The 20,849-nt window shown below is 40.8% G+C and overlaps 1 protein-coding gene across 1 annotated transcript in view; it reads right to left on the reverse strand.

Annotated features, from left to right (window-relative positions):
- Window positions 1-6,497: 6,497 nt before the first annotated feature.
- The window catches only part of CHSY3 (chondroitin sulfate synthase 3), a 152,326-nt gene continuing 137,974 nt past the window's right edge, over window positions 6,498-20,849 (reverse strand). The window contains exon 3 of the mRNA XM_040091085.1: window positions 6,498-9,192. Within this exon, the coding sequence (XP_039947019.1) occupies window positions 7,627-9,192 (1,566 nt within the window). The 3' untranslated portion in view covers window positions 6,498-7,626. The remainder of the gene's footprint in view (window positions 9,193-20,849) is intronic.

A 20,849-nucleotide genomic window follows, 5' to 3' on the forward strand; every position in this document is an offset into this window, starting at 1 on the left:
AGGGGCAAAAAAAGGAAAAGAAGGGAAGAGAAAAGGAAAAGGGAAAAAAGAAAAAGCTTCAGCTATTCTACAGCATCTAACTACACTAGCACTAAACTAACTAACTAACTCCTGGGGAAAAAAACAACAGAGCTTCTTTCGTCTTGCAGTTTCCAACTCCCCTGCTTCAAGGTCACTCCGAGGAGCAGAGTTTTCCTGCGTAAAAACAAACTGCGCTTCCCCTCCCCTTTGCACCCAATAGACAGCTGGGGGATACACAGTCACCCTAGGCCAATGACTCACAGGTAACTCCCTCCAGGAGCTATCTCTGTTTAATGGGCAATCAAGGACCCATTGCAAGACTCATAGAATATCAGCCCATTTTTAGATGCTCTGCCCAGGGGGAGGAGTCAAGCATTCTCACCTGGACATAATCTGGAATTTGAGACAGCACAGGCAGCCTTACCCACTGGATTCCCAGAAGACAAGAGCTACCAGAACTTTCTATGGGATCACTGCTTCAACAAGACCACTTCTTCTGGACTGCTACCATCACCCTAACTAACAGGAAGTCAGGTTGCATTCTGACTCTGTCAATGACCTTCTCTACGATTGCTTTTATTATTTTATTTTATTTTATTTTATTTTATTTTATTTTATTTTATCTTATTTTATTTTATTTTATTTTATTTTACCTTTTTTTTCCTCCTATTAAATTGTTTTTCTGACTTTGAGTCTCTTGCTGGTTTTGCTTTCAAGCCAGCACACCATCATCCACCAGCATCTGCTCCTGTCACATACACAAGATTTATGCTTAATTTTAATGCTTCTTTTGCCTGGTGCCAAGCTTAGTTCAGGAAGACTTGGTGGCTCCCTGATGAGCACATCACCATGTCAAGCCTAAAGGAAAAGAAGAAAGAGAATCTTCTTTGGTTTCTTAGATGCTGTCTTCTTTCTCCACATCCATGTTTCTTTCAGACTGGACTGCCTCTTTCTAAGGGTGTTGCAGGTTGATGTCTCTGGTCTCTTTCACAGATGAGGGCAAGATCAAGGAGTCTGCCTTTGTGTCTGTCCCTTAAACATCAGTTGACTGTGGCAGAAGTTATGACTGCTGTATTTTTACAGATAAGATATATCTTCTGTTACCAGCTGTTCTGAAGTGCAAAACAGTGTTTCCCGTCCAGTTTTACTAGAGACATCTCCCTAAAACATTTTGGTTAAAAACACCTGTAGTTTCTGGATGTCCTCCAGTATCAGGACATGCTGGAGGAATGGCTCATTGCTTGGTCCCGTTTAAACAGATTGGCTCAACTTTATCAATGAAAAATATCCAATTGTAACTCACATTCATTCTGAATTTTCTATCAAACAAAACCATTGTATAAATGCAACAAATACCATAGGTGAATGTATTTTGTTTCAGCCACACAGCTGTGGTTGCACGGTTACATCAGATGAAAACTTCTCAGAAGATTTTGTTTAAAAGAACTCCATAATTTAAAGCAGTGATGTACCATGTAACAGTGCAATATATGAAGATACCATGGAAAACTGAAGCATCTTAGGCACAAAGCACTAAAGCATTGACACAAAGCTGTCAAAGATCCCATTTACTTAAATAATAATAAAGTATGCCATATCTAAAAAGGGAACAGAAGGGACTAAAAATTGCCAGCTCAGCTATCACTTGAAAAAACATGGGCTCACTGGTCAGAATGAATTAGGTGTGGAAGGTATATAGTTTTGATATTGCTCCAGATTCAGCAATGTTCTCAGCATTTACTTCTGCTTGTACAAGAGGAATGTACAAGAGGAAAAGCTTTCTGGAAGAAAGTAAAGTAGAGTTCTTCTTTAAAAGGTGTTTTATCTTCTCCTCTCTTAAAATAAGAGAGGGGAGCTACATCCTTACTATCTATCCTATCATCTGTGAAACATTTTTCAGACTGCACAGAGCCTGCCCCTAGTAATCACTCACTAAGCATTAAGATGGATCCTCAGATACCATGATGCCTTGCACAAATTCAGGCTTATATTTCTTATTCTGAAATTTTCCTTACCTGGTAGCAGGTCTCAGTTTTGGTTTCAAAGTTGAGCAGTTCTCTCTCTGCTGTTCCGAGCAGAACTCACAGTTCAAGTTTCACCACCATCTTCAAAGCAGTTAGTTAGCTTTTCTTTCCTTTAGTCAACAGTGTATGGACAGATGTGAAAAATAAGCATAGTTTACTACTCCATATTACCCTAACCAAGAATGAGAGCAAGTCATGAAGGCTTCTGAAATAACCAGTAGTAACAATGTTAATAATCTCAAGCACAAGTATTATTATTATTATTATTATTATTATTATTATTATATCCCCTAAAGGCAATTTACCTGCTCTAAGTAAAAGTGTTTGGCAGCAATGTTAGGCAGAATACATGTCTTTTAGGAATACCTTCATTGAACCTACTACCTTCCTGGGGCATCCTTTTTAAAGAGATGCTTACTGTGGGTGTGCCCAGATGTTTCAGCAGCAGATTTATTTAATCCACTGGTTTACTACCTGACTAGGTAACCAGCTTCTGAATCTGAAGATCAGTCTCTCATGTGTTTAGATAAGTCCAGTAAATCCTGCCTGCTGTACGAAGCTGGAAGCCCATAACTTTGCAGTCACTTAAAATCATTGCTAGGCATGGCTGATTTGTGAAGAACACTATCACACTGCAGGCATGTTATGCAGAGCTGAGGAGATCTTCCCTCCAGCCCTACAAAAGAAACAAAAATCATCAGCCTACAGTACATAGTACATCTTTGGATCTCTGTGTCATTAAGGTCTCCACTAAGACTAGGTAAATACTGAACTAGCAAGGATGCTTTTAATTTATCTTTAAAATTTCTATAAATAGCAAAATCTGTTGAATAATAAGGTGACTAGAAAATATCTGTTATGTAAAATGACAGTTTGTTGGGTGAAGGTAATATATGTGCTGCCTTACATCTTAATAACCATTATTTCTTTTATTAATATTACAGAACTGGCAAGTAAGACTCTGAAACATGAGATAAAAGACTTGAAAGCAAAAAACAACAAAAAAATATATCACACAAATATCCAAATTCTGATAGTTTTCCTAGATACTAGCATTACAAAGTTTTTGCATTTCCTTGCTTTGGAGCGATTCTGGTATGAAGGAGACCAGAGGACAAAATGAAGTAATAATATTCAGAACACTTTTAACATACAGTGACAGGCAAATTGAAACAATTTGAAATAGGCCTGGAAACTCACTCACTAAAATATTCTAGTTCAGCACTTTTGCAGGGAAGTGAAATCATAAAACTATAACAGAAATATTGCTAGCTCAAAAGGTTTCAGTTCCATAGTAATACGTACTGCAAATGGGAAGACCCAAGAAAAAGAAAAATAGGAAATTGAGAGTGAGTCATGACAAGCCATCTAATTAATCAAGTGAATAACTGCTGATGGAAGAAAATTAAAATTATTCTAAAAAAATGAATTAAAAATGGATTACACATGTTACTTACAGATGTATAACAGATGATAACTTTCAGTGATATTCAGTTACTTTAAATAGACTTAGTGAAACATCTCATTTTGTTGCCGTTTAGGACCACAGTTATCACTACTACTTAACATCATGGGTGATTTTTGTGTGTATCTAACATAAGTTTGGGGTTTTTTTCCCTCCTGATTTGATTCTCCTTTAAAAATACAGCAGAAACAGAAACCTTTCCCCTAGTAAGTGACTCACCAATTTCTAGTCCCTGGTTTTTCCATAAATTCTAACTGACCTCAAGTTGCAGGAAAATCAGATATAGGTTACACAGGTAGGGGTTTTTTTGTATCTGAAAACTGGAATCATTCTTCGAAGCAAAATGTTTCATGTAGCAAACTACATCTTAAGAAGTCATTGCAGTGATTACTTGAGACATTAAAAGAAGTTTAAATTGTTTGTTTGCTTCTGTTTAAAAGAAGGGGCTTTTAACTCATGCTGCTTGCAACTCTCCACAGTTACTGAGGATGTGCAGTACACTCGTAGGAGTCATTTTACCAGCACTGTTATTTTTTGCTAGGATCTTGAGGCATTATCAAGCACACAGTAGAACAAAGGCTCCAGAGAGCAGTTTGGTGCACACCTGGTCTTTGGTGAGTGCCGAAGATGCCTCTCTCTATACTGCTTTTTGGGAAGACCATGTGGCACCTTTTCCTCCAACATGTCCCATGATGTGGTAGGACCCAAGTACACAATGAAGGCCCATGAGCCTCATGAAGTTTTGCCCCTTTCTTCAATGCCCCTTGAGAGCAAACAGAGAAGAGGTCTGGGATCAGACTCTCTTTTCCCCTGGGAACAGTAAACAGCATGATCTGCACAAAACAACCTGCCACCCCACTCAATGAATCCTCAGTTTGGGACCCTTCTTTCATTCCTCCCTGATTAAAATTACTCTTTTGTTTCTCCAGAGCAGCTGGTGGCAGCAAGCACCACTCTTCTGTGCTGGCTTGAGCTACCAACTCACAGCTCCAAGACAGGTACAGGTGACAGCACAGGGATGACTTGGGCACAAGGTGTCAACTCCTGTGGCTGAGCCTCACACCTTCCCCATGCCTTCTGCTTTTCTTCAGTTTGAGAACCAGTACCTTGATGCAGAGAAACACTCATCAAGTCTTAGAAAGCCCAGCATGATGTTTTTCCTTCATCCAGGAGATGCAAATGCTCTGTTAAATTAAACACTGTGACTGGGAGAACAGGCCATGATGCAGTGGTTTGGGCATTTCTGAGGTTTCTGAGTAGTGAATGATGAGATTTTTTTAAAGAATGGCTGTGTCTGAAAAGCCAAAGTGTGAGCTGTTCACAACCCAGTTCTCAGCAATGAAGCCAGGAAAACTATTCCCAGGGGAGGGAGGGAAATATTGGTTGTTACGTTCTATTGTGAATTCACTTGTCACACTTCTACAAAGGGACATTATACACATAGAAATTTCATTTTAAAATCAAGATTATGATTCAGACTAGAAAAAAGCAAACTGTTGATTAACACACATATTCCTGTCTTAATCTATACATACATTACTCTAACACTTTTGTGGTTTTTTTCCCTTTTAATATGATCTCCTTAGAAGGCATATTATTCCTTAGACAAACTAACACAAGTTCTCAAGTTATCTCAGGATAGTTATTTCAAAAGAAAACGCAATCTTTCATAATAAACATTTATAATCAGGTTTTAAACAAAGTAATTCATCATATAAACAAATGAATCAGTCAAGACACTAAATAAATATTTGTACTGGTAAATACTAGCATTTTGCTTATATCATGTAGGACCTGATCCTGCAAGCCCTCTGCATACATCTTTATCCCCATTGAATGATTGGTTTCATTGCTTGTTCTAGTCTACTATTTTACTTTGATCTGAGCAAATACTTTCTGGCCACTAAGTTAAGTAATTGAAATAAGTACTGGGATACATCCCAGTAGACAACGATTTCCTTAGTTGCCTTTGAAAGTCATTAGGTTTTTTCTTGTTTATGAAATAATCACAAACATTTGTCAACAATCAGTTTTTGATATTTATAATCTGAGTTGCATTGGTTAATTGAGATTTTAAAAATATATCATGTTCCTTGTTGCTGGCTTTTTTAATGAATGAAGAGTGACTTTTGCACTCAATTTGAAGAGCAATTTCCAAGAATTATATTATAAGTGACACTGAATTTTTCTTTTGACAGACATTTGAGCTAAAAATACTGGGCTAGGAAGGCAAGAGCCTCCAGGAAAAAAATACGCCAGGAGCTCTGCTTGAGGAGGGCTGGTTCTCATCTACCACAGTTACTACTTTGTCCAGGGCAAGGGAATGGCCTTTTTTGAAAGCACACAACAAACTATGGCCAACCCCTTAATTCTGAGTTTACTCAATCCTTGTCAGGGTTGCCTTTTCCTTTGGCAGCCAGTCTAGAACAGAGAACCACAGATAAGAGACATTAACTAACCTACATACCCTCGTCATGTCTTAGGAAATTATCTGGATATCCTCACACAAACAGATGTGCCAGTGAATTCCAATCTCTTAGTTGTTTTGGGGGTTTGGTTTTTTGGGGGGTTTTGTGGGGTGTTTTTGGTTTTGATTTTTTTTTTTTTTCTTCTTCTTTTTAAGGAAACATAGAAACAGTCAGTTACAGCTGAAAAACTTAAATCATTTTCTTGCCCAGCTCTGTTTGAAATATAGGGTGAAATCAAGGGTACTGAGGTTATTAGATATACCCATTGGAATAACTTAACTTTAGCTGAATTCTGATGGCTTCCTGAATGTCTCTAAGCTCTTACCACAGTATAACATGAAATGCTCCAAGCATGTGGCAAAAATAACAATGACTGTAACAAATCACTGCCTGAACTGAAAAGTGGAACATACTTTGAAATTACTCTCTCTATATATCCATATATATAGGGATATACACACACGTGCACACACACATATATATCCCTATATAAATGTTACTTTAAAATACAGAAATTTATTTTATTATTTCTCCTGTTGGAATTACTTTAAATACTTTACTTCATGAATCCACAATATGACAACTTCAGGCTGCTTGAAGAGATAAATCTGAACACAGTCTTATAACCTCCACTAATATAAATATATTGGCAAGAAACTTTGACCAGCAATAGTAAATTTTGAAACTTAAATAACTATTCTACAGTTACTTTAATTTTAACAGTAAGTTGCTACTGAATACCAATATTCATGCAAAATGTAAAACAAAGAATAGAGCTTTAACTTTTAACTGCACAGAAGTGCAACCTTATGAAAGGAATGTAAAAGAAAATTATGTAATAGGGACCCATTTTAAAAAGAGAAAGAGCAACCTATGTGTTTCAAAGTAAGAACACTGTATGCTTGCACTTTATCATTAATGTTGAGTCATAGTTTCTTCTTGCCTGCAAATCAAGGATGCTGGCTCAAAAATCTTCAAAGCATACATGAACATTTGATTAAATCCTGTTTGTTGTGAAAATAAAGTTCATTTACACTTTAACTGAATAACAAGGAGTCAAGTTTTCATAATAAGACATTTAAGGACCTTGGTAGCCAGTACCAGTTGTATTTGCAAGTAGCTCCTCAGCTTTACTCTTTTTTTAAAAAATAAAGGTACAATTATAGTTATTCATTTACTTAAAAAATTCTAAATATGAAGAAAAGTAGCCTTTATACATATAAGTCTCCATATAAATTATAAAACTCAAGTTTATCTTAGAGTTCCATCCCCAGAAGAAGCATAAAGCACTTTTGTGGTACCTTCACCAGTAAATATTTGTATCACATCAAATCCGAAAAATGCAACTAAGATGATACTGAATCCAAAAACTGAAAGACAACATTCTTCTAATACAGTCTCTTGTGACGAATATGCTTCATGGGCTTGTATGATTTCCATGACCAGACTGAATTTCAAATTAGGGAAATATGAAGGAATTCACCTTATCAGTTCAGTAGGTATAAGAAACATCAGTGAAGAGCAGAGTCACCCCATTTGAGGTCAACAGTCTTTGGAAGACTACAAGGAGAGAGTTTAAAATTACGACAGCAAAATCAAATAATAGCAATGAGGTAAACTTCCCTAAAAAGCCAAATAGGCTGAGTTGTCAGGAGAGAGTCCAATTGTACCTGACACCCAAATGTTTCTGTAGCCAGAGTCCAGCGAGCTGCATGGTAGAGGCAAACGTACTTGCTTTGGATCCTAAGCACATTTTATATTGTTTCGGATCTAAATTGGGGTCACACTGAACAGGATGAAAAATATGGACAACTCCTACTTCCTGACTTCTGAAAGCCTTCAAGCCAGATGTTATCACTTTAGTAAAGAGATCTACATCCTCAAGTCCCCAGCCTTGAATCGAGGTATCAAATCCACCAGCAGTAAGTAGATCACTTTTGTAAATACAGGTAATTCCAAATCCATACTCCCTCCAAAATCCAGTTCTTTTTGTGAAAACAAAACTACTGTTGGCTGGAGGGTTGCCTCCATATATTACCTTTGGATCATATTGGCTGAAGATGATAGGGTAGTAAACCTGTTCTCCCTGAATAGTGTTATCTCTGCATCGCTGGAGGAAGTCTGATGTGAATACAAGATCAACATCACAAAACAGCAGCAAAGTGTCATTGTCAAACTGAGAGGAGGCCATCTCAAGACCTAAACCTCTAGAAAACTTTCCCGACATTGGAATCAGGGTCATATCCGCCTTGGGATACTTAATGCTGTATTCTTTCATTAGCTCTATGTGTTTGCTAGAGTCTTGTCCCGACTCAGAACTGAAGAGAATTATTGCCAACTTTATGTTCTGTTTAGGAATCAGACAAGTCTTCTCAAAATTATCCATAAATCTTGAGAAAGTATCAAATCTTCCTGTGATAGGGACAAGAATATGTATTTTCTTGTCACTGTGTCTCCCAATGTCTTTGGTGCCTTGGAATGATGAGGAAAACATCCTTAAAGAATTTGAAAGGAAAGAGAAGGATTGAGTGTCAGTGTTGGTGTTCTCCAGAAAGCTTTTCACATCCAGCTCCTCTGCTTCTTTGAAGAAAGGTTTGCTAAACAATTGCTGAAGGTAAGTGTGGCGTCTCACTGGAACTGTAACTTTCCTTCCTTTGTGCCTTTTGTATAAAAGCAGTAAATCCAGGATGTACTCTACTCCATGCAGAGGGTCTACCCTGCGGTACCCATACTGTATTTCCTTGAAGTCAATGAGCCTTCCTCTAGATCTGGAGTTCTCATTTATCATTTCCATGACCTGCATCACAGTATCATCCAGTGCAGCCTGCAGGACGCTGCTCAGGCTCTGCCGGGGTGGCTGGTTCTCCACCATTGAGTAAAGAAACTTTCCTGTCAGGAACTCCCACTCAATGACTTCATCCCTTTCATGTGGCTGGAAATTATTGAAAGACGGCACCACTCCCAGTTGCTGATCTTCCTTATTTACTTCAGTGTTACTGAGCTTGCTCATCACAACACTTTCTCGATGGAGCTGGATGGACCGATGGCGCAGTTCGGAAATTTTGCGACTCAGTATGTAATTGTGTAGCCTATATTGGTAGGCTGGTCTTTTGTTTGGATGAAGTGTTATGGCTGTGTGGATCTTGCTGTTGTGAAGATCTTGAATGTAACCCTTGCGGTTGTGTTCATAGTTTTCGTGGAACAAGTGCTGCATCTAGAAAAAGGGAGAGAGGGGTATAAGGGGAAAGAGACATTAAGTTGTAGTACTTCAGCCCAAAAAAGGGACTCACATTGGTACCAGTATCATTACCAATTCTTATAGATCATGGTTATTTTTTTGGCATAGTACACAGTAAACAAATATTGTTCTCTGTCTAAAGAGAAAGTCAGCTATCTTGGGTTTATCTCCACTTTATCCAACTGCAGAACTAAGGGAAATGCTTAGGCATAGGTCTGTGGGTAATATTTCTGAGTTCATAAGTGCTATGCACGAACTACTGTCTTCACTTCAATCTAAACCTCATTTAACACAGATCCTTAATGAAAGGATAGCAACATTCACAATTTTTAAAGAGCATTTGTGTATTTGTGTCAATGGAACACAAAGCTGATTGCACTGATGTATGCAAATAGTTAATGCTGCTTAACATTCAAAAACTGAATGTCCTTAACAAAACTTTTCTTTTCACGTTGACAGAGAATTCAGTAATTTAAACAAAATCATTTGAATACACATTTTGCAAGGTACATGTATAATAGGTTAATATTACTCGACTAATATTAATCAATTGCGTCAATTGTGATAGTGATTTCCAATTTATTTCTGTAGCAAGAAAAGACATTCTACTTCTGTCAAATTAGTAGTTATGATATAGTGAATAGATACATTTTATGGCTGACAGGTCTAGGATCCAAAGTATCTGCGCTTCATACTTTCCTTGCTGACAACTAAACTATCAGCAAATCATAAAACTATTTTTCACTCAGTTTCCTCCCAAGAAGGCAACTTAGCTCTGCTTAATGTGATGAGTATTTATTCTTAAATGGGAAATTACATGGAGTAGTAAAATTTTGACATCATAAATATATTTCAAACCTGCTGCTCTTTGCTAACACCTACTAACTCCACAGCATTGTTTCCCAGGACTAGCAGATAAAGAAGAAAAGGCTGGGCTTTTTTTATCAACAAACAGATTGGTCTGTAATTAATACATAAGGAAAAAGTGCTAATTAGATAGAAAATGTTGTTCAAGAATGTGTTGTAAACTTGAGCTGTGATCAGATTCTGAGATGGGTATTGACATTTTCTTTTATACACTGAAGAAATCAAGAGAGGTAAGTTCTGATTGCACAGAATATCAGATTCAAAACATTTAGCTCATTTTACTTCAATTCTTTCAAGAACAAAAGTTCTGCTACTGGAAGTAATATTAAGAATAGAGTAATAAATGTAAAGTAACACCTAACAAAGCTAAGAATCATGAAAGCTACGTAAAATTGATTACTATGTACAAGACATAAACATTGTCACATTTAGAAAAACAGAACTTTAATATAAAACTTCTAGAGTGCCCCCTCATCTCATTCAGACCCCAAATGCTTCTTTTTGAGCAAACACGGTTGCTACTATTACTCAGATTAAAATTTTTGAGGCAAGTCTTATAAATGTAGAAAAGCAACAGACACATTCTGAGAAATACCTTAAGCTATGTTAAATTTGCCTCTAATAAAACAGGTACCTCTGTTATTTTAAGTGAAAATGAATGTGGAAAAACATACAAAGTGACAACATGACTCATTATTCACAGAATTCCTACCTAAAGCTATCTGAGAACATTTGTTCTGTCTTGAAATGTGGGTATTTTGCTGGTTACATGAGATGAGATGAACCAGGGACATGAGGGTATGGGTGATTTCTTTGTAATCACAGAGATCAGGAACAAACATAATCAGGCCTGTTAGTGTTTTAACTAACAGTGCTAGTAAAACTGAAATATGGCTTCCTTGAGGACTAGAGATGGTCACTGGCAGTACAGGTGGATTAGAGACTGAAAGGGAAAACAGTGTCTAGGAAAGAGCTGGGTGATGATATCTGCTCTTTGGAAAAGCAATTTTCTCTTCTCGCTCTATGATTTACATTTTGAATAATGAAAAACAGCTGATCTGGCTAGATTTTCAGCTCTCCAGTTATAAGTTGCACTTCCCTCCTCGTCTGTTTTACTTTAAATTGTATGTTGTGAGCTCTGCAAGGTGACTTTGCTTTTTTATTGTCCATTTTTTTCTGCAAAAAGCTGAAGGCATGATTTTTACATTTAGAATTTCACAGTAAAGTCCCCTTACAGGATGATGAAGAAAATGTTGAAAACAGAAGAATGAAGGGGAAGTGGTTTGGGTGGCTTTCTTTTCCAAGTTGTCTAATGAATAATGTTATTTCAGTATAAATGAAACAATGACTAAATTTACACATTTGTAAACATTAATGCCTTTACAAATTACATATAAAGTACATGATTTTTCATAGTTAAGTACATTAAAGTTTTATGTAAATTAGAAAAATGCACTTTATCCAAAAGATTTGCAACAAATGACATATTATTGCTGCAAAGCTAAATGCTGTCCTCCAACTGCGCAAATTCTTCTGTCACCCTTGACTTATTCCAAAATCAGCTTTACAGGAGATTCATTAGCAGCACTTATTTAACAGAAATATTCTGTTGACAGAAATACTGCATTTTTCACACATTCCAGTTTCAGATACCTGGGTGTATTTGATATGCTCCACTGAAATCATGGACAGAATATGTACTCCATTATAATACTGAATTCACTTTCGATAATCAACAACAGATTAAAAGTAGCAATGAAAAAAAAATTCAATCAACTCAGTAATGCAGTAACATCACATATATGCAAAACTGTACTAATCCATTTTCAGTTATGTTACTGAAAACTTTTAATAGATCCCAGTTTGGAGAAAACAGAACATTGTTTGGTTTTGGAGAAAGCAAAACATTACACTGAAAGCATCAGCACTTCCTGAAGACAGCCTGCTTTAATCTGTGCAGAATTTTTTTTCTCAATGTTGCAAGAAAAAGAAGTCTTTTTACAATTCAATTCACCTTATTAACATCTAAATGAAAGCAATTCAACTTGATCCTAAATTTGCTTTGGAATTTCTAAGCAAGATGGTCAAGCCCAGGAGGCAAAGGGAAGGATGATAAAATTTCCTGGAAAATGGACTTGTGTGAGAGTCTGAAATGAAAAATATTATATCATAAATTACATCATAAATTATCTGGCAAAGGAGGTGAGTTTGAGAAATGGCAAAATTTATTTGCTATAAATTAAAATAATTCAGCGTGGTAAGAATAAACCTTCCTGCAAAAGTTTTCATGATTTTGAATGGCAAGGTAAAAAAATTCCAGAATAAATTCTGTGTAGGTAAATGCAAAGTACATGTGAGGAACACAATCCTAACTCTACCCGAAGAATGTCAGACTGTGCAAGCTATTAGGACTCCAGAAAGAGAACCTAGTCCACACAGTAGGCAATTCTGTGCAGGTGTCACATGGAGGTTCAGTAGTGATGAAAGGAAAAGCAAATAGCATGAGGACAAGTCTAGAGTGAATCAGAAGCTTCATTACATGGTTGTGTTCATAGCACACCAGCATCTTGAAGCCTGTGGACAGGCACCTTTTCAATATTGGCCCATCTGATAATGATAATACAGAATTATAGAATGTTAAGGGTTGGTAGGGACCTTAAATATCATCTATTTCCAACACCACTTCCATGGGCAGGGATATCTTCCACTAGACCAGGTTGTTCAAAGCATTATCCAACCTGGCCTTTAACAGTGTCAGGGTTGGGATATCCACAACCTCCCTGGACAACCCATCCCAGTGTCCCACTGTGGTGGTTCTTTAGAGAGACCCAGAGGACCACCAGTGGCAAAAGAAAAGAGCCTGTTCTTTGTCCGGGGTGGGGGAAGGGCGGAGAAATTATAGCTTTATTTGGTCCAGAGCTATCTCAGCTCCTTTCCCATCCCCACTGGCACCAGAGAGCCAGCAGCCCAGCCCGTCCTGGAGCTTTTTCCCAGGGGGGATGGGCCCAGAGGCAGGGACAAGCCACTGCCCAATCAGGGATAAGGTGGGAATGGAACAGAGTTGGGTTACATTCCAGTGTGGGGGATGGGCACAGCCGAGCACGGACAGACCACGGGATACAGTTTCCAAGGGGAACAGGGAAGAAAACATTACAAATCCAATGAAACACAATATAAACCAAATCAATGCATTACAACATTTCCCCCTTTCTTATTAAATTGAGAAGGAGGAAGGCTCAGTCCGTGGGAGATGCTCAGAATTCAGACCTTGAGCACCTCTAAAGTTGGAGAAGAAAAAAATGACCTTTAGTGCAAACAAACTGTCCAGAAAAACACTGTTAAGGGATAATTAGGAGAGGGTTTGGTGCTTTCTCCTCCTCCAGGCAGCACTGGCCACTTGTGGGCCCTCTGCAGGGGGCTTTGCAGTTTTAGGGATGAAAGGTTTCACCCACTTGGCTGGCACCCACTTGAGACCTGAGGCAGCGGACACGCAGGTGTACCCACGACCCCAGGTGGGTAGATCATGAGGACCCTCTGTTTCCCTGGTTGCTGCATCCTTTACCATTACTGGTGGCTTTGCTTTCAACTGCAGTTAGCAGTTCTCTCAGTTGGTGGGTTAAGATTTTCAAACGTGCCGTTTAAAAAGTTCAGAATGAACAAGGGTTTGGACCACTGGATCTGGGGTGTTTCTAATTTTAGAGACTGATGTTGTTGGCTGAGGACCCTTTTGAGATTTTGGTGGGTCCTTTCCATGATGGCCTGACCTGTCAGGGAGTAGGGGATGCCTGTTTTGTGCTCCACTCCCCATTGCTGCAGGAAGCTTCTGAACTCCTTGCATGTGTACGTGGGTCCATTATCAGTTTTTATTGATTTGGCATATTAGGTGTTTCATGGCATCACTAGACTTCTCCCCTGTGTGGGCAGAAGCATAGACAGCTCCAGAAAAGGTGTCTACAGATACATGGACATACCTTTGCCTACCAAAGGACACGATGTGTGTCATGTCTGTCTACCATACCTCACAGCTCTTCAATCCCCTGGGGTCAGTTCCTGCACTCAGGGCTGGGAGTGCGTGCTGCTGGCACGAGGGGCACGTTGACACAATTGCCTGAGCCTGTTCCCGAGTTAGGTGGAACTGGCAGATTAGGCCTGGTGCATTCTGGTGAAAAAGATGGTGGCTGATCTTCGCTTGCTCAAAGATGTTTGGGAGTGGGGCCATCTCCACAGGCACAGCAAGAGCATCAGCCCTTCTGATGCCCTTGGCTATGAATCCTGGCAAATCAGTGTGTGATCTGATGTGCATCACATAAAATTGTTGCTCTCAGTGGGAGATCAGATTTACTAGTTTTGAGAGCAAGTTGAAAAGTGCAGAATTGGAGACCTCACTCAGTACAGCTTGTTCAGCTCTGGAAACTACACCTGCTACATGGGCCGAATCTGTGACCTGTTGAATGGTTCAGGAAACCTTTCAAAAGCTCTAACAACTGCAGCCAACTCAGCTACCTGAGGTAATCCTTCCACCTCGACAATATCTTTTTCCCACTGCTGAGTCTGAGGATCTTTTCACGTTATTACTGACTTATAAGAGGCTCCGGATGCATCTGTAAAAATGGTTAGAGCCTTTAAGGGCCTCCTGCTCTGAACATTTTTAATGATAATTTGAACTGAATTTGTTCTCTAAATAATTTGTGAGCAGGCTGATGAATTGAAATTTTACCTGTGTAGCTATCCAGAGCAAACTGCAAAGCTTCATTTTCATGAATCAGGTACTCCAACATTGCCTTTGTGATTTGGCCCAAGTTTATCTCAATTGGGATGTGAATACATTCAAAATCACATTCTGCCAACTCCCTGACCTGGGTCCTGGCTTTCCGAATCAATTCTGCTATCAGTTCCTGTGGCCTGGTCATTCTTTTGGACCGGTGGTGACTGAGGAAAACCCACTCTGTGATAGAGAGAGGATCCCTACAGTCTTTGTCCTTTTTTGATTTTTCCACTCTTTCTCACTGAAAAATCATCCCATGTAAGTGTGGCAATTTGCCTAAAATGATGAATTTAAATGGCAAGTCTGATTTGCACCTGTTGGCCTGTCTGGTGACCGTACAGTCCTGTACCTTTTCTAGAGCTGCTCTTGCCTCTCGGGTGAGGATTCTAGGAGAATTTAGCTCCTCTCCCCCTTTTAAAAGATTAAAGAGGGGGTCTAGGTCTTCAGTGGCCAGACCTAGCCAAGGTCTTACCCAATTTAAGGACCCACACAGCTGCTGGACATCTGCTAAGGTCCTGGTGTTATTTTTGACAACTAATTTTTGCGGCACAATGGTCCGCTTACCAATCTCCAGACCCAAGTACCTCCAAGGCAGCATCCTCTGAATCTTTTCCTCCTGAAGCTCGAACCCTGCAGCAACCAAAGAATCGATTGTCAGGTCAAGCACGTGTGACAGTAAGTCATCATTGGGGGCACACACGAGCACATCATCCATGTAGTGCAGGATGATGGCTTCTCCTACAGCTGCGCGCACTGGGGACAGCAGGGAAGAGAGATATCACTGACAAATAGATGGCGAGTTTTTCATCCCTTGGGGAAGAAATTTCTAGTGGTATCTTTTCCTCGGGGCTTCTTGGTTGAGGGTAGGAAGTGAGAAGGCGAAACGTGGGGCATCATCAGGGTGCAGAGGGATCTGGAAAAAACAATCTTTGATATCAATAACTGCCAAATACCAGTTTTGAGGGAGCATCGCTGGGGATGGCATCCCTGTTTGGAGAGAACCCATGTCCTCAATGACATTATTAATTTGACAGAGATCGTGGAGGAGCTGCCACTTGCCTTTGTTTGCCTTTTTTATAACAAAGACTGGGGAATTCCACGGAGACGTGGTTTCCACAATGTGGCCTTTAGCTAGCTGTTCATCCACTAGCTCCTGAAGCACCTTCAATTTTTCTTCACTAAGTGGCCACTGCTCTACCCAGACTGGTGAATCAGTTTTCCAGTTGAGTTTCTGGGTAGGGCGCACTTCAGTGGCCACAGCCTGAAGAACCAAGGGGGCAGCTGGAATGCCAATCGTGACCCCACACTGGGCCATCAGGTCTCTCCCCCACAAGGGCTCTGAATAATCTAAAACAAATGGATGCAGTGTAGCTAATTGTCCAATTGGCCCCTTAATTTGCACAACCCTTTTTGATTGTTTTGCTCATTTCATCCCCCCTATACCTTCTACGTGCCCAGCCACATTTTGCAGTTCCCAATGTGAGGGCCACATCCATTCTGGTACAATCGTTGTATCCGTGCCTGTGTCCAAAACCGCTTTGAGGTTTACTACTTCCCCACTGTGACGGACTTCACACCCTATTATGAGTTTGTCCCTCCCAATAACTTGCGTGGGGCAAACCTCAAGGTGTTTGTTCCTTGTGCTGATTTTTTCAGGGAACAGGTCAGGTGCTGGAATTGCCTGAGCTATTATCTGCCCCTAAGGCAGAAACAAAGGTGGGCGGACACAGCGCAGCCAGAGAACTAGTTGTTTACGGTTTGATGAGGCAAGACCCAGAAGGATCTCGATCTCTTTCGGTGTGTACTTGGTGTCCCCAAGGATGACATACTTACTGCTAACATGTTGCCAGGAGCCTAGCACTTGTAGATCCAATGAACCTAAATGCCAGTCTGTGTCACTTAGGTGCAAGGACTCTGTCAGTTGCAACCTAAAAGGCTTTTGGAGACATTCTGTGGTTAGACAGGGTCTGCTCACGTCATGATCTGAAAGGGTCATATCTGGTGACTTCTGCTGAAAGGCAAAACTGGTTGTAGTAGGATTAGTTAATTGAACATTTGCATTTTCTAGTTTTTCACCCCCCCTCCTTGGACTTGCTCTATTTATGTCAGCACACTGGGCAAGCCGGCGCTCACAATTTAGGTTTTCGAAAAATTCCCTTTAGACCCTTGAGACCCCCCACCCCCATTGTCCCAAAAGTCCAGAAATTGCTTCTTTAAAGGGCATTGAGATGCCCAATGTCCACCCTGATCGCAGAGGAGACACATCATTCTTCTCTTGGGTGGCAGCCATGGCACAAGCACAGGGGGCATGGCATCTGCTGTGGCAGCTCTTTGCGGTGAAATGAACGCATCTCTGGAACTGTGGTTAAGGTGAGCTGTCATGACGGGAACCTTCTTGGTACATGTGTGGAGCATGTCTTCTAAGGTTGGAGCCGGTTCCATGGGGAGGCTGAGGATGGTTGCCTTGCAATGTTCATTTCCATTGGTCAGCGCCATCTCCTCCAGGACCTGTCCTTGGGCTCCTTCATTCTTAGCCTGTAACTCGATAGCTCGGGTTAATCGCTCCACAAATGCTACAAAAGGTTCTGATGGAAGCTGCTTTATTTTACTGTAAGATTGGAAAGGCCCATCGGGCTGGATTGAAAAGAATGCTTTGGATGCAGCATCTTTAATGTGCTCCAAAACAGCTAAAGGAATTCCCTGAGCCTGCTTGAGGGCTGAGACCCATTCGCCATCACCATATAGATGTTCTAATTGAATTGGCAAATTATTATTGTCATTATTATTATTATTTGGAACTTGCCAAAGCTCCGGAAGTAAATCCCTTAACACTTTTTTTCCATGTAGAGTCCCAAAGCCTAAACTGTGTGGACAAAAGGAGGAAAGAAAAAAGCTGCTGGAGGTCAAAGGGAACAATAGGATTCCCTGCTAAATTTGCTTTTGAAAGGCTGTGAAAGTATTCACTTTGGCATCCAAATTTCGCCAGAGCTTTGCATAAATTCTGAATCGCTTGTTGGTGGAAGGGCTCCCCATTACTGTTGACAGTACCCCCCTTTTTGACCGTCGGTATGTGAAAGGGGTGGCAGAAAAGCTGAGATCACTTCTTGCTTCCGGGTTCCCAGCTTCCCCCACCCACCCCTCCGGGCCATGGGAACTGGGACTGTGGGCGGGGAAACTGTGGGAAGAAGGGGCAGGGAGGGGCTGGAGGCTTGAGTCACACTGGGAGGAGTTGGAAGGCAGAGGTTTGAGGGTAGGGGGCGGAGTCAGAGGAGAGGGCAGTGCCGGGGCCAGCACAGAAGGGAAGGAGGGGTCTGGGGAGAGGAAGGGATTGTGAATGGGATTGTGGGGAGGAGGGACAAACAAAGAGAGAGGCTCGTCATGACTCGAGAGTACATGGCTTCAGCCATTTTGGGTAACAAAGGAATCCCCTCCATCTTGTGACCCCCCCCCTTCCGAATTAAGACTAGTTTGGGATTCATTAAGATGGGGGGTTTGTGCACTTGGGCTGCCTGCAAAAGTAAACCAAATCCGGGGTTTACAAACTGGGGAAGAAGGGAGTTTTGGGGAAAGTTTAGGGGTTTCTCGAGGAATATCAGGTTTGGGGGAAGGGATTTTGGGGTCGGGATAGGGAGAAACTGAGGAAACTGGGAAAATCCACAAAGAACTGCCTTTTTTTTCTTTTCATTTTGTTTTTGCATTGCAAATAAAATCTGCAAGCTCCAAAGAGCAAAATTTGCTTTTTCCTTATCATTAGGAGAGCTTGATTGAGACAATTTTTTTGCAACAGCTTCCCAAAATTCTGGGGAGCTTATTTCCTGTAATGATACATGTGGAAACGGAGAAAATAACCACTGAATGGATTTAATTGTTTCTTCAAACAATGAGTTACCCCATTATCCATGGCACTTAAAATTTGATATTAGGCTCCTTTTTGAGACACAGACAGCCTAGCACCCATTTTTGGCTCAGATTTTAAGTTTCTGTGTCCCCTTTAACTGTGACTGGGAAACTGAAAGTTAAAAAAACCCTCGCTGGAGAGAAAAAAAAGGAGCCAAAGGGAAAACAGTTTCCTTTTCCACCCCCCCACCCCCCCCCCCCAGCTGCTGAAAGGAACATGCTATTAAAACACTCTGAAAGATTACTCTGAAAGCAAAAATATTCCCCAAAAGGAAAAAAAACCCCTTTTCTCTGAAGAGTACTGCCTCTTAAAAAGATTTTTCCCTTAGATAATATTCACCAAAAATCCACTGTTCAGACAAATCTTTCCTTTCTTTCCCAGCCACTCCTTTTGCCTGAGACTGAACTTTTTGGTGCAAAAAGAGCTTCCAGTCTCGGTTCCCAGGGTCAACTTTCCACAAACATGTGGTCACCTTCTCTGGGAGCAGCCTGCCATTCATGGGGCTTCCTTGCAGCACTCCGATGGGTTTTTTAAGTCCCAACAAAAAAGCTACAGCCCTGGCCTGTGGAATCCTGTGGTTTGGAGACTCCACAGTGAACACTAAGCCTAACAGGTCTGTCTCTCTGCTATGTTTCATGACTCACGTGCCTGTGTGAGATTGCTTGGCCACGTGATCCCCACATGGTTCTTCCAGCTTTCTGTGAGCCCCTTGTGGCTTCGAGCCCCAAGTTTAGGCACCAGCTGTGGTGGTTCTTTAGTGAGACCCAGACGACCGCCGATGGCAAAGGAAAAGAGCCTGCTCTTTGTCTGAGAGCGGAGGGGATTATAGCTTTATTTGGTCCAGAGCTATCTTAGCTCCTTTCCCATCCCCACTGGTGCCAGAGAGCCAGTGGCCGCGCCCATCCCAGGGCTTTTTCCCTGGGGGGAAGGGCCTAGAGGCAGGGACAAGCCACTACCCAATCAGGGATAAGGTGGGAATGGAACAGAGTTGGGTTACATTCCAGTGTGGGGGATGGGTGCAGCTGAGCATGGACAAGCCATGGGATACAGTTTCCAAGGGGAAACAGGGAAGAAAACATTACAAATCCAATGAAACACAATATAAACCCAATCAATGCATTACAACATCTCACCACCCTCACAGGTGAGAATTTCTTCCTAACGTCTAGCCTAAGTTTTTCCTCTTTCATTTTGTACTCATTACTTTTCATTCTATCAATACAATTTCTGAGGAGTTGCTCTGTCTTCCCTGTAGGCCTCCAATAGGGGAAGGCTGCTATGAGGTCTCCATGAAACTTTCTCTTCTCTAGAGAGTGAGAAGCCCCAAATTTCTCAGTCTGTCTTTGTACCTCTAATCAACTTTGTGTCCTCCAGAGTGGAGCAGAGCGGCAGAATCCCCTCCCTCCCCTCCTGCCCATGCTGCTTTGGGTGCAACCCAAGACATGTTTGGCTTTCTGGCCTGGGTGTGCAGTTTGTCATCAACCACCATGTGAGTTCAAAGGTACTAACCAAGGCTAGCCAATGATTACGCATCTGGATCATTAAACAAACAGTTAACTAGGGCAAAAGGGAGTAATCCAAAGAGGGCCAACCCTGAGATCAATGGAGTTAGAGTAAGTGAGCACAAGAAAAATTGACAGGAATGGTAACATCCCTCCTCACATAAAAAACTATGACACTTAGAAAGATGCACTCAAGACCCAGAAACAGAAAAGGAAATAATCACATAGCTCAAGCACAGATCTTACTGGCAAAGGAAGCTGCTGAAAATTTTGGATCACTTTAAGGAGTAAGGCAGAGTTCGGTGAGAAACTCCAGTCACTGTTATCTACAACTCCTGGACTTCCAGCTGAAGATATATCACAATATTTCCTTATTGTCCTGTACTCCTGCCTCAGCTTCTCCTCCCAATTACTGTAGAGAGATAATATTTTGCCAAATGAACATTTAGTTTGACATGATACAACCAATTTACATTCACTGAAAGCAGTGAATGGGAGAATTTGTCCTCAATTCAATATAATACATTGAGGTCCAACATTTCGTCTTGTCATATTTCATGACTTTGTGACTTTTCTAAATAGTTTTCTGTCTTCCTAATGA

Source organism: Hirundo rustica, chromosome Z (assembly GCF_015227805.2).
Source record: "Hirundo rustica isolate bHirRus1 chromosome Z, bHirRus1.pri.v3, whole genome shotgun sequence".
In the NCBI taxonomy this organism is placed as follows: domain Eukaryota; kingdom Metazoa; phylum Chordata; class Aves; order Passeriformes; family Hirundinidae; genus Hirundo; species Hirundo rustica.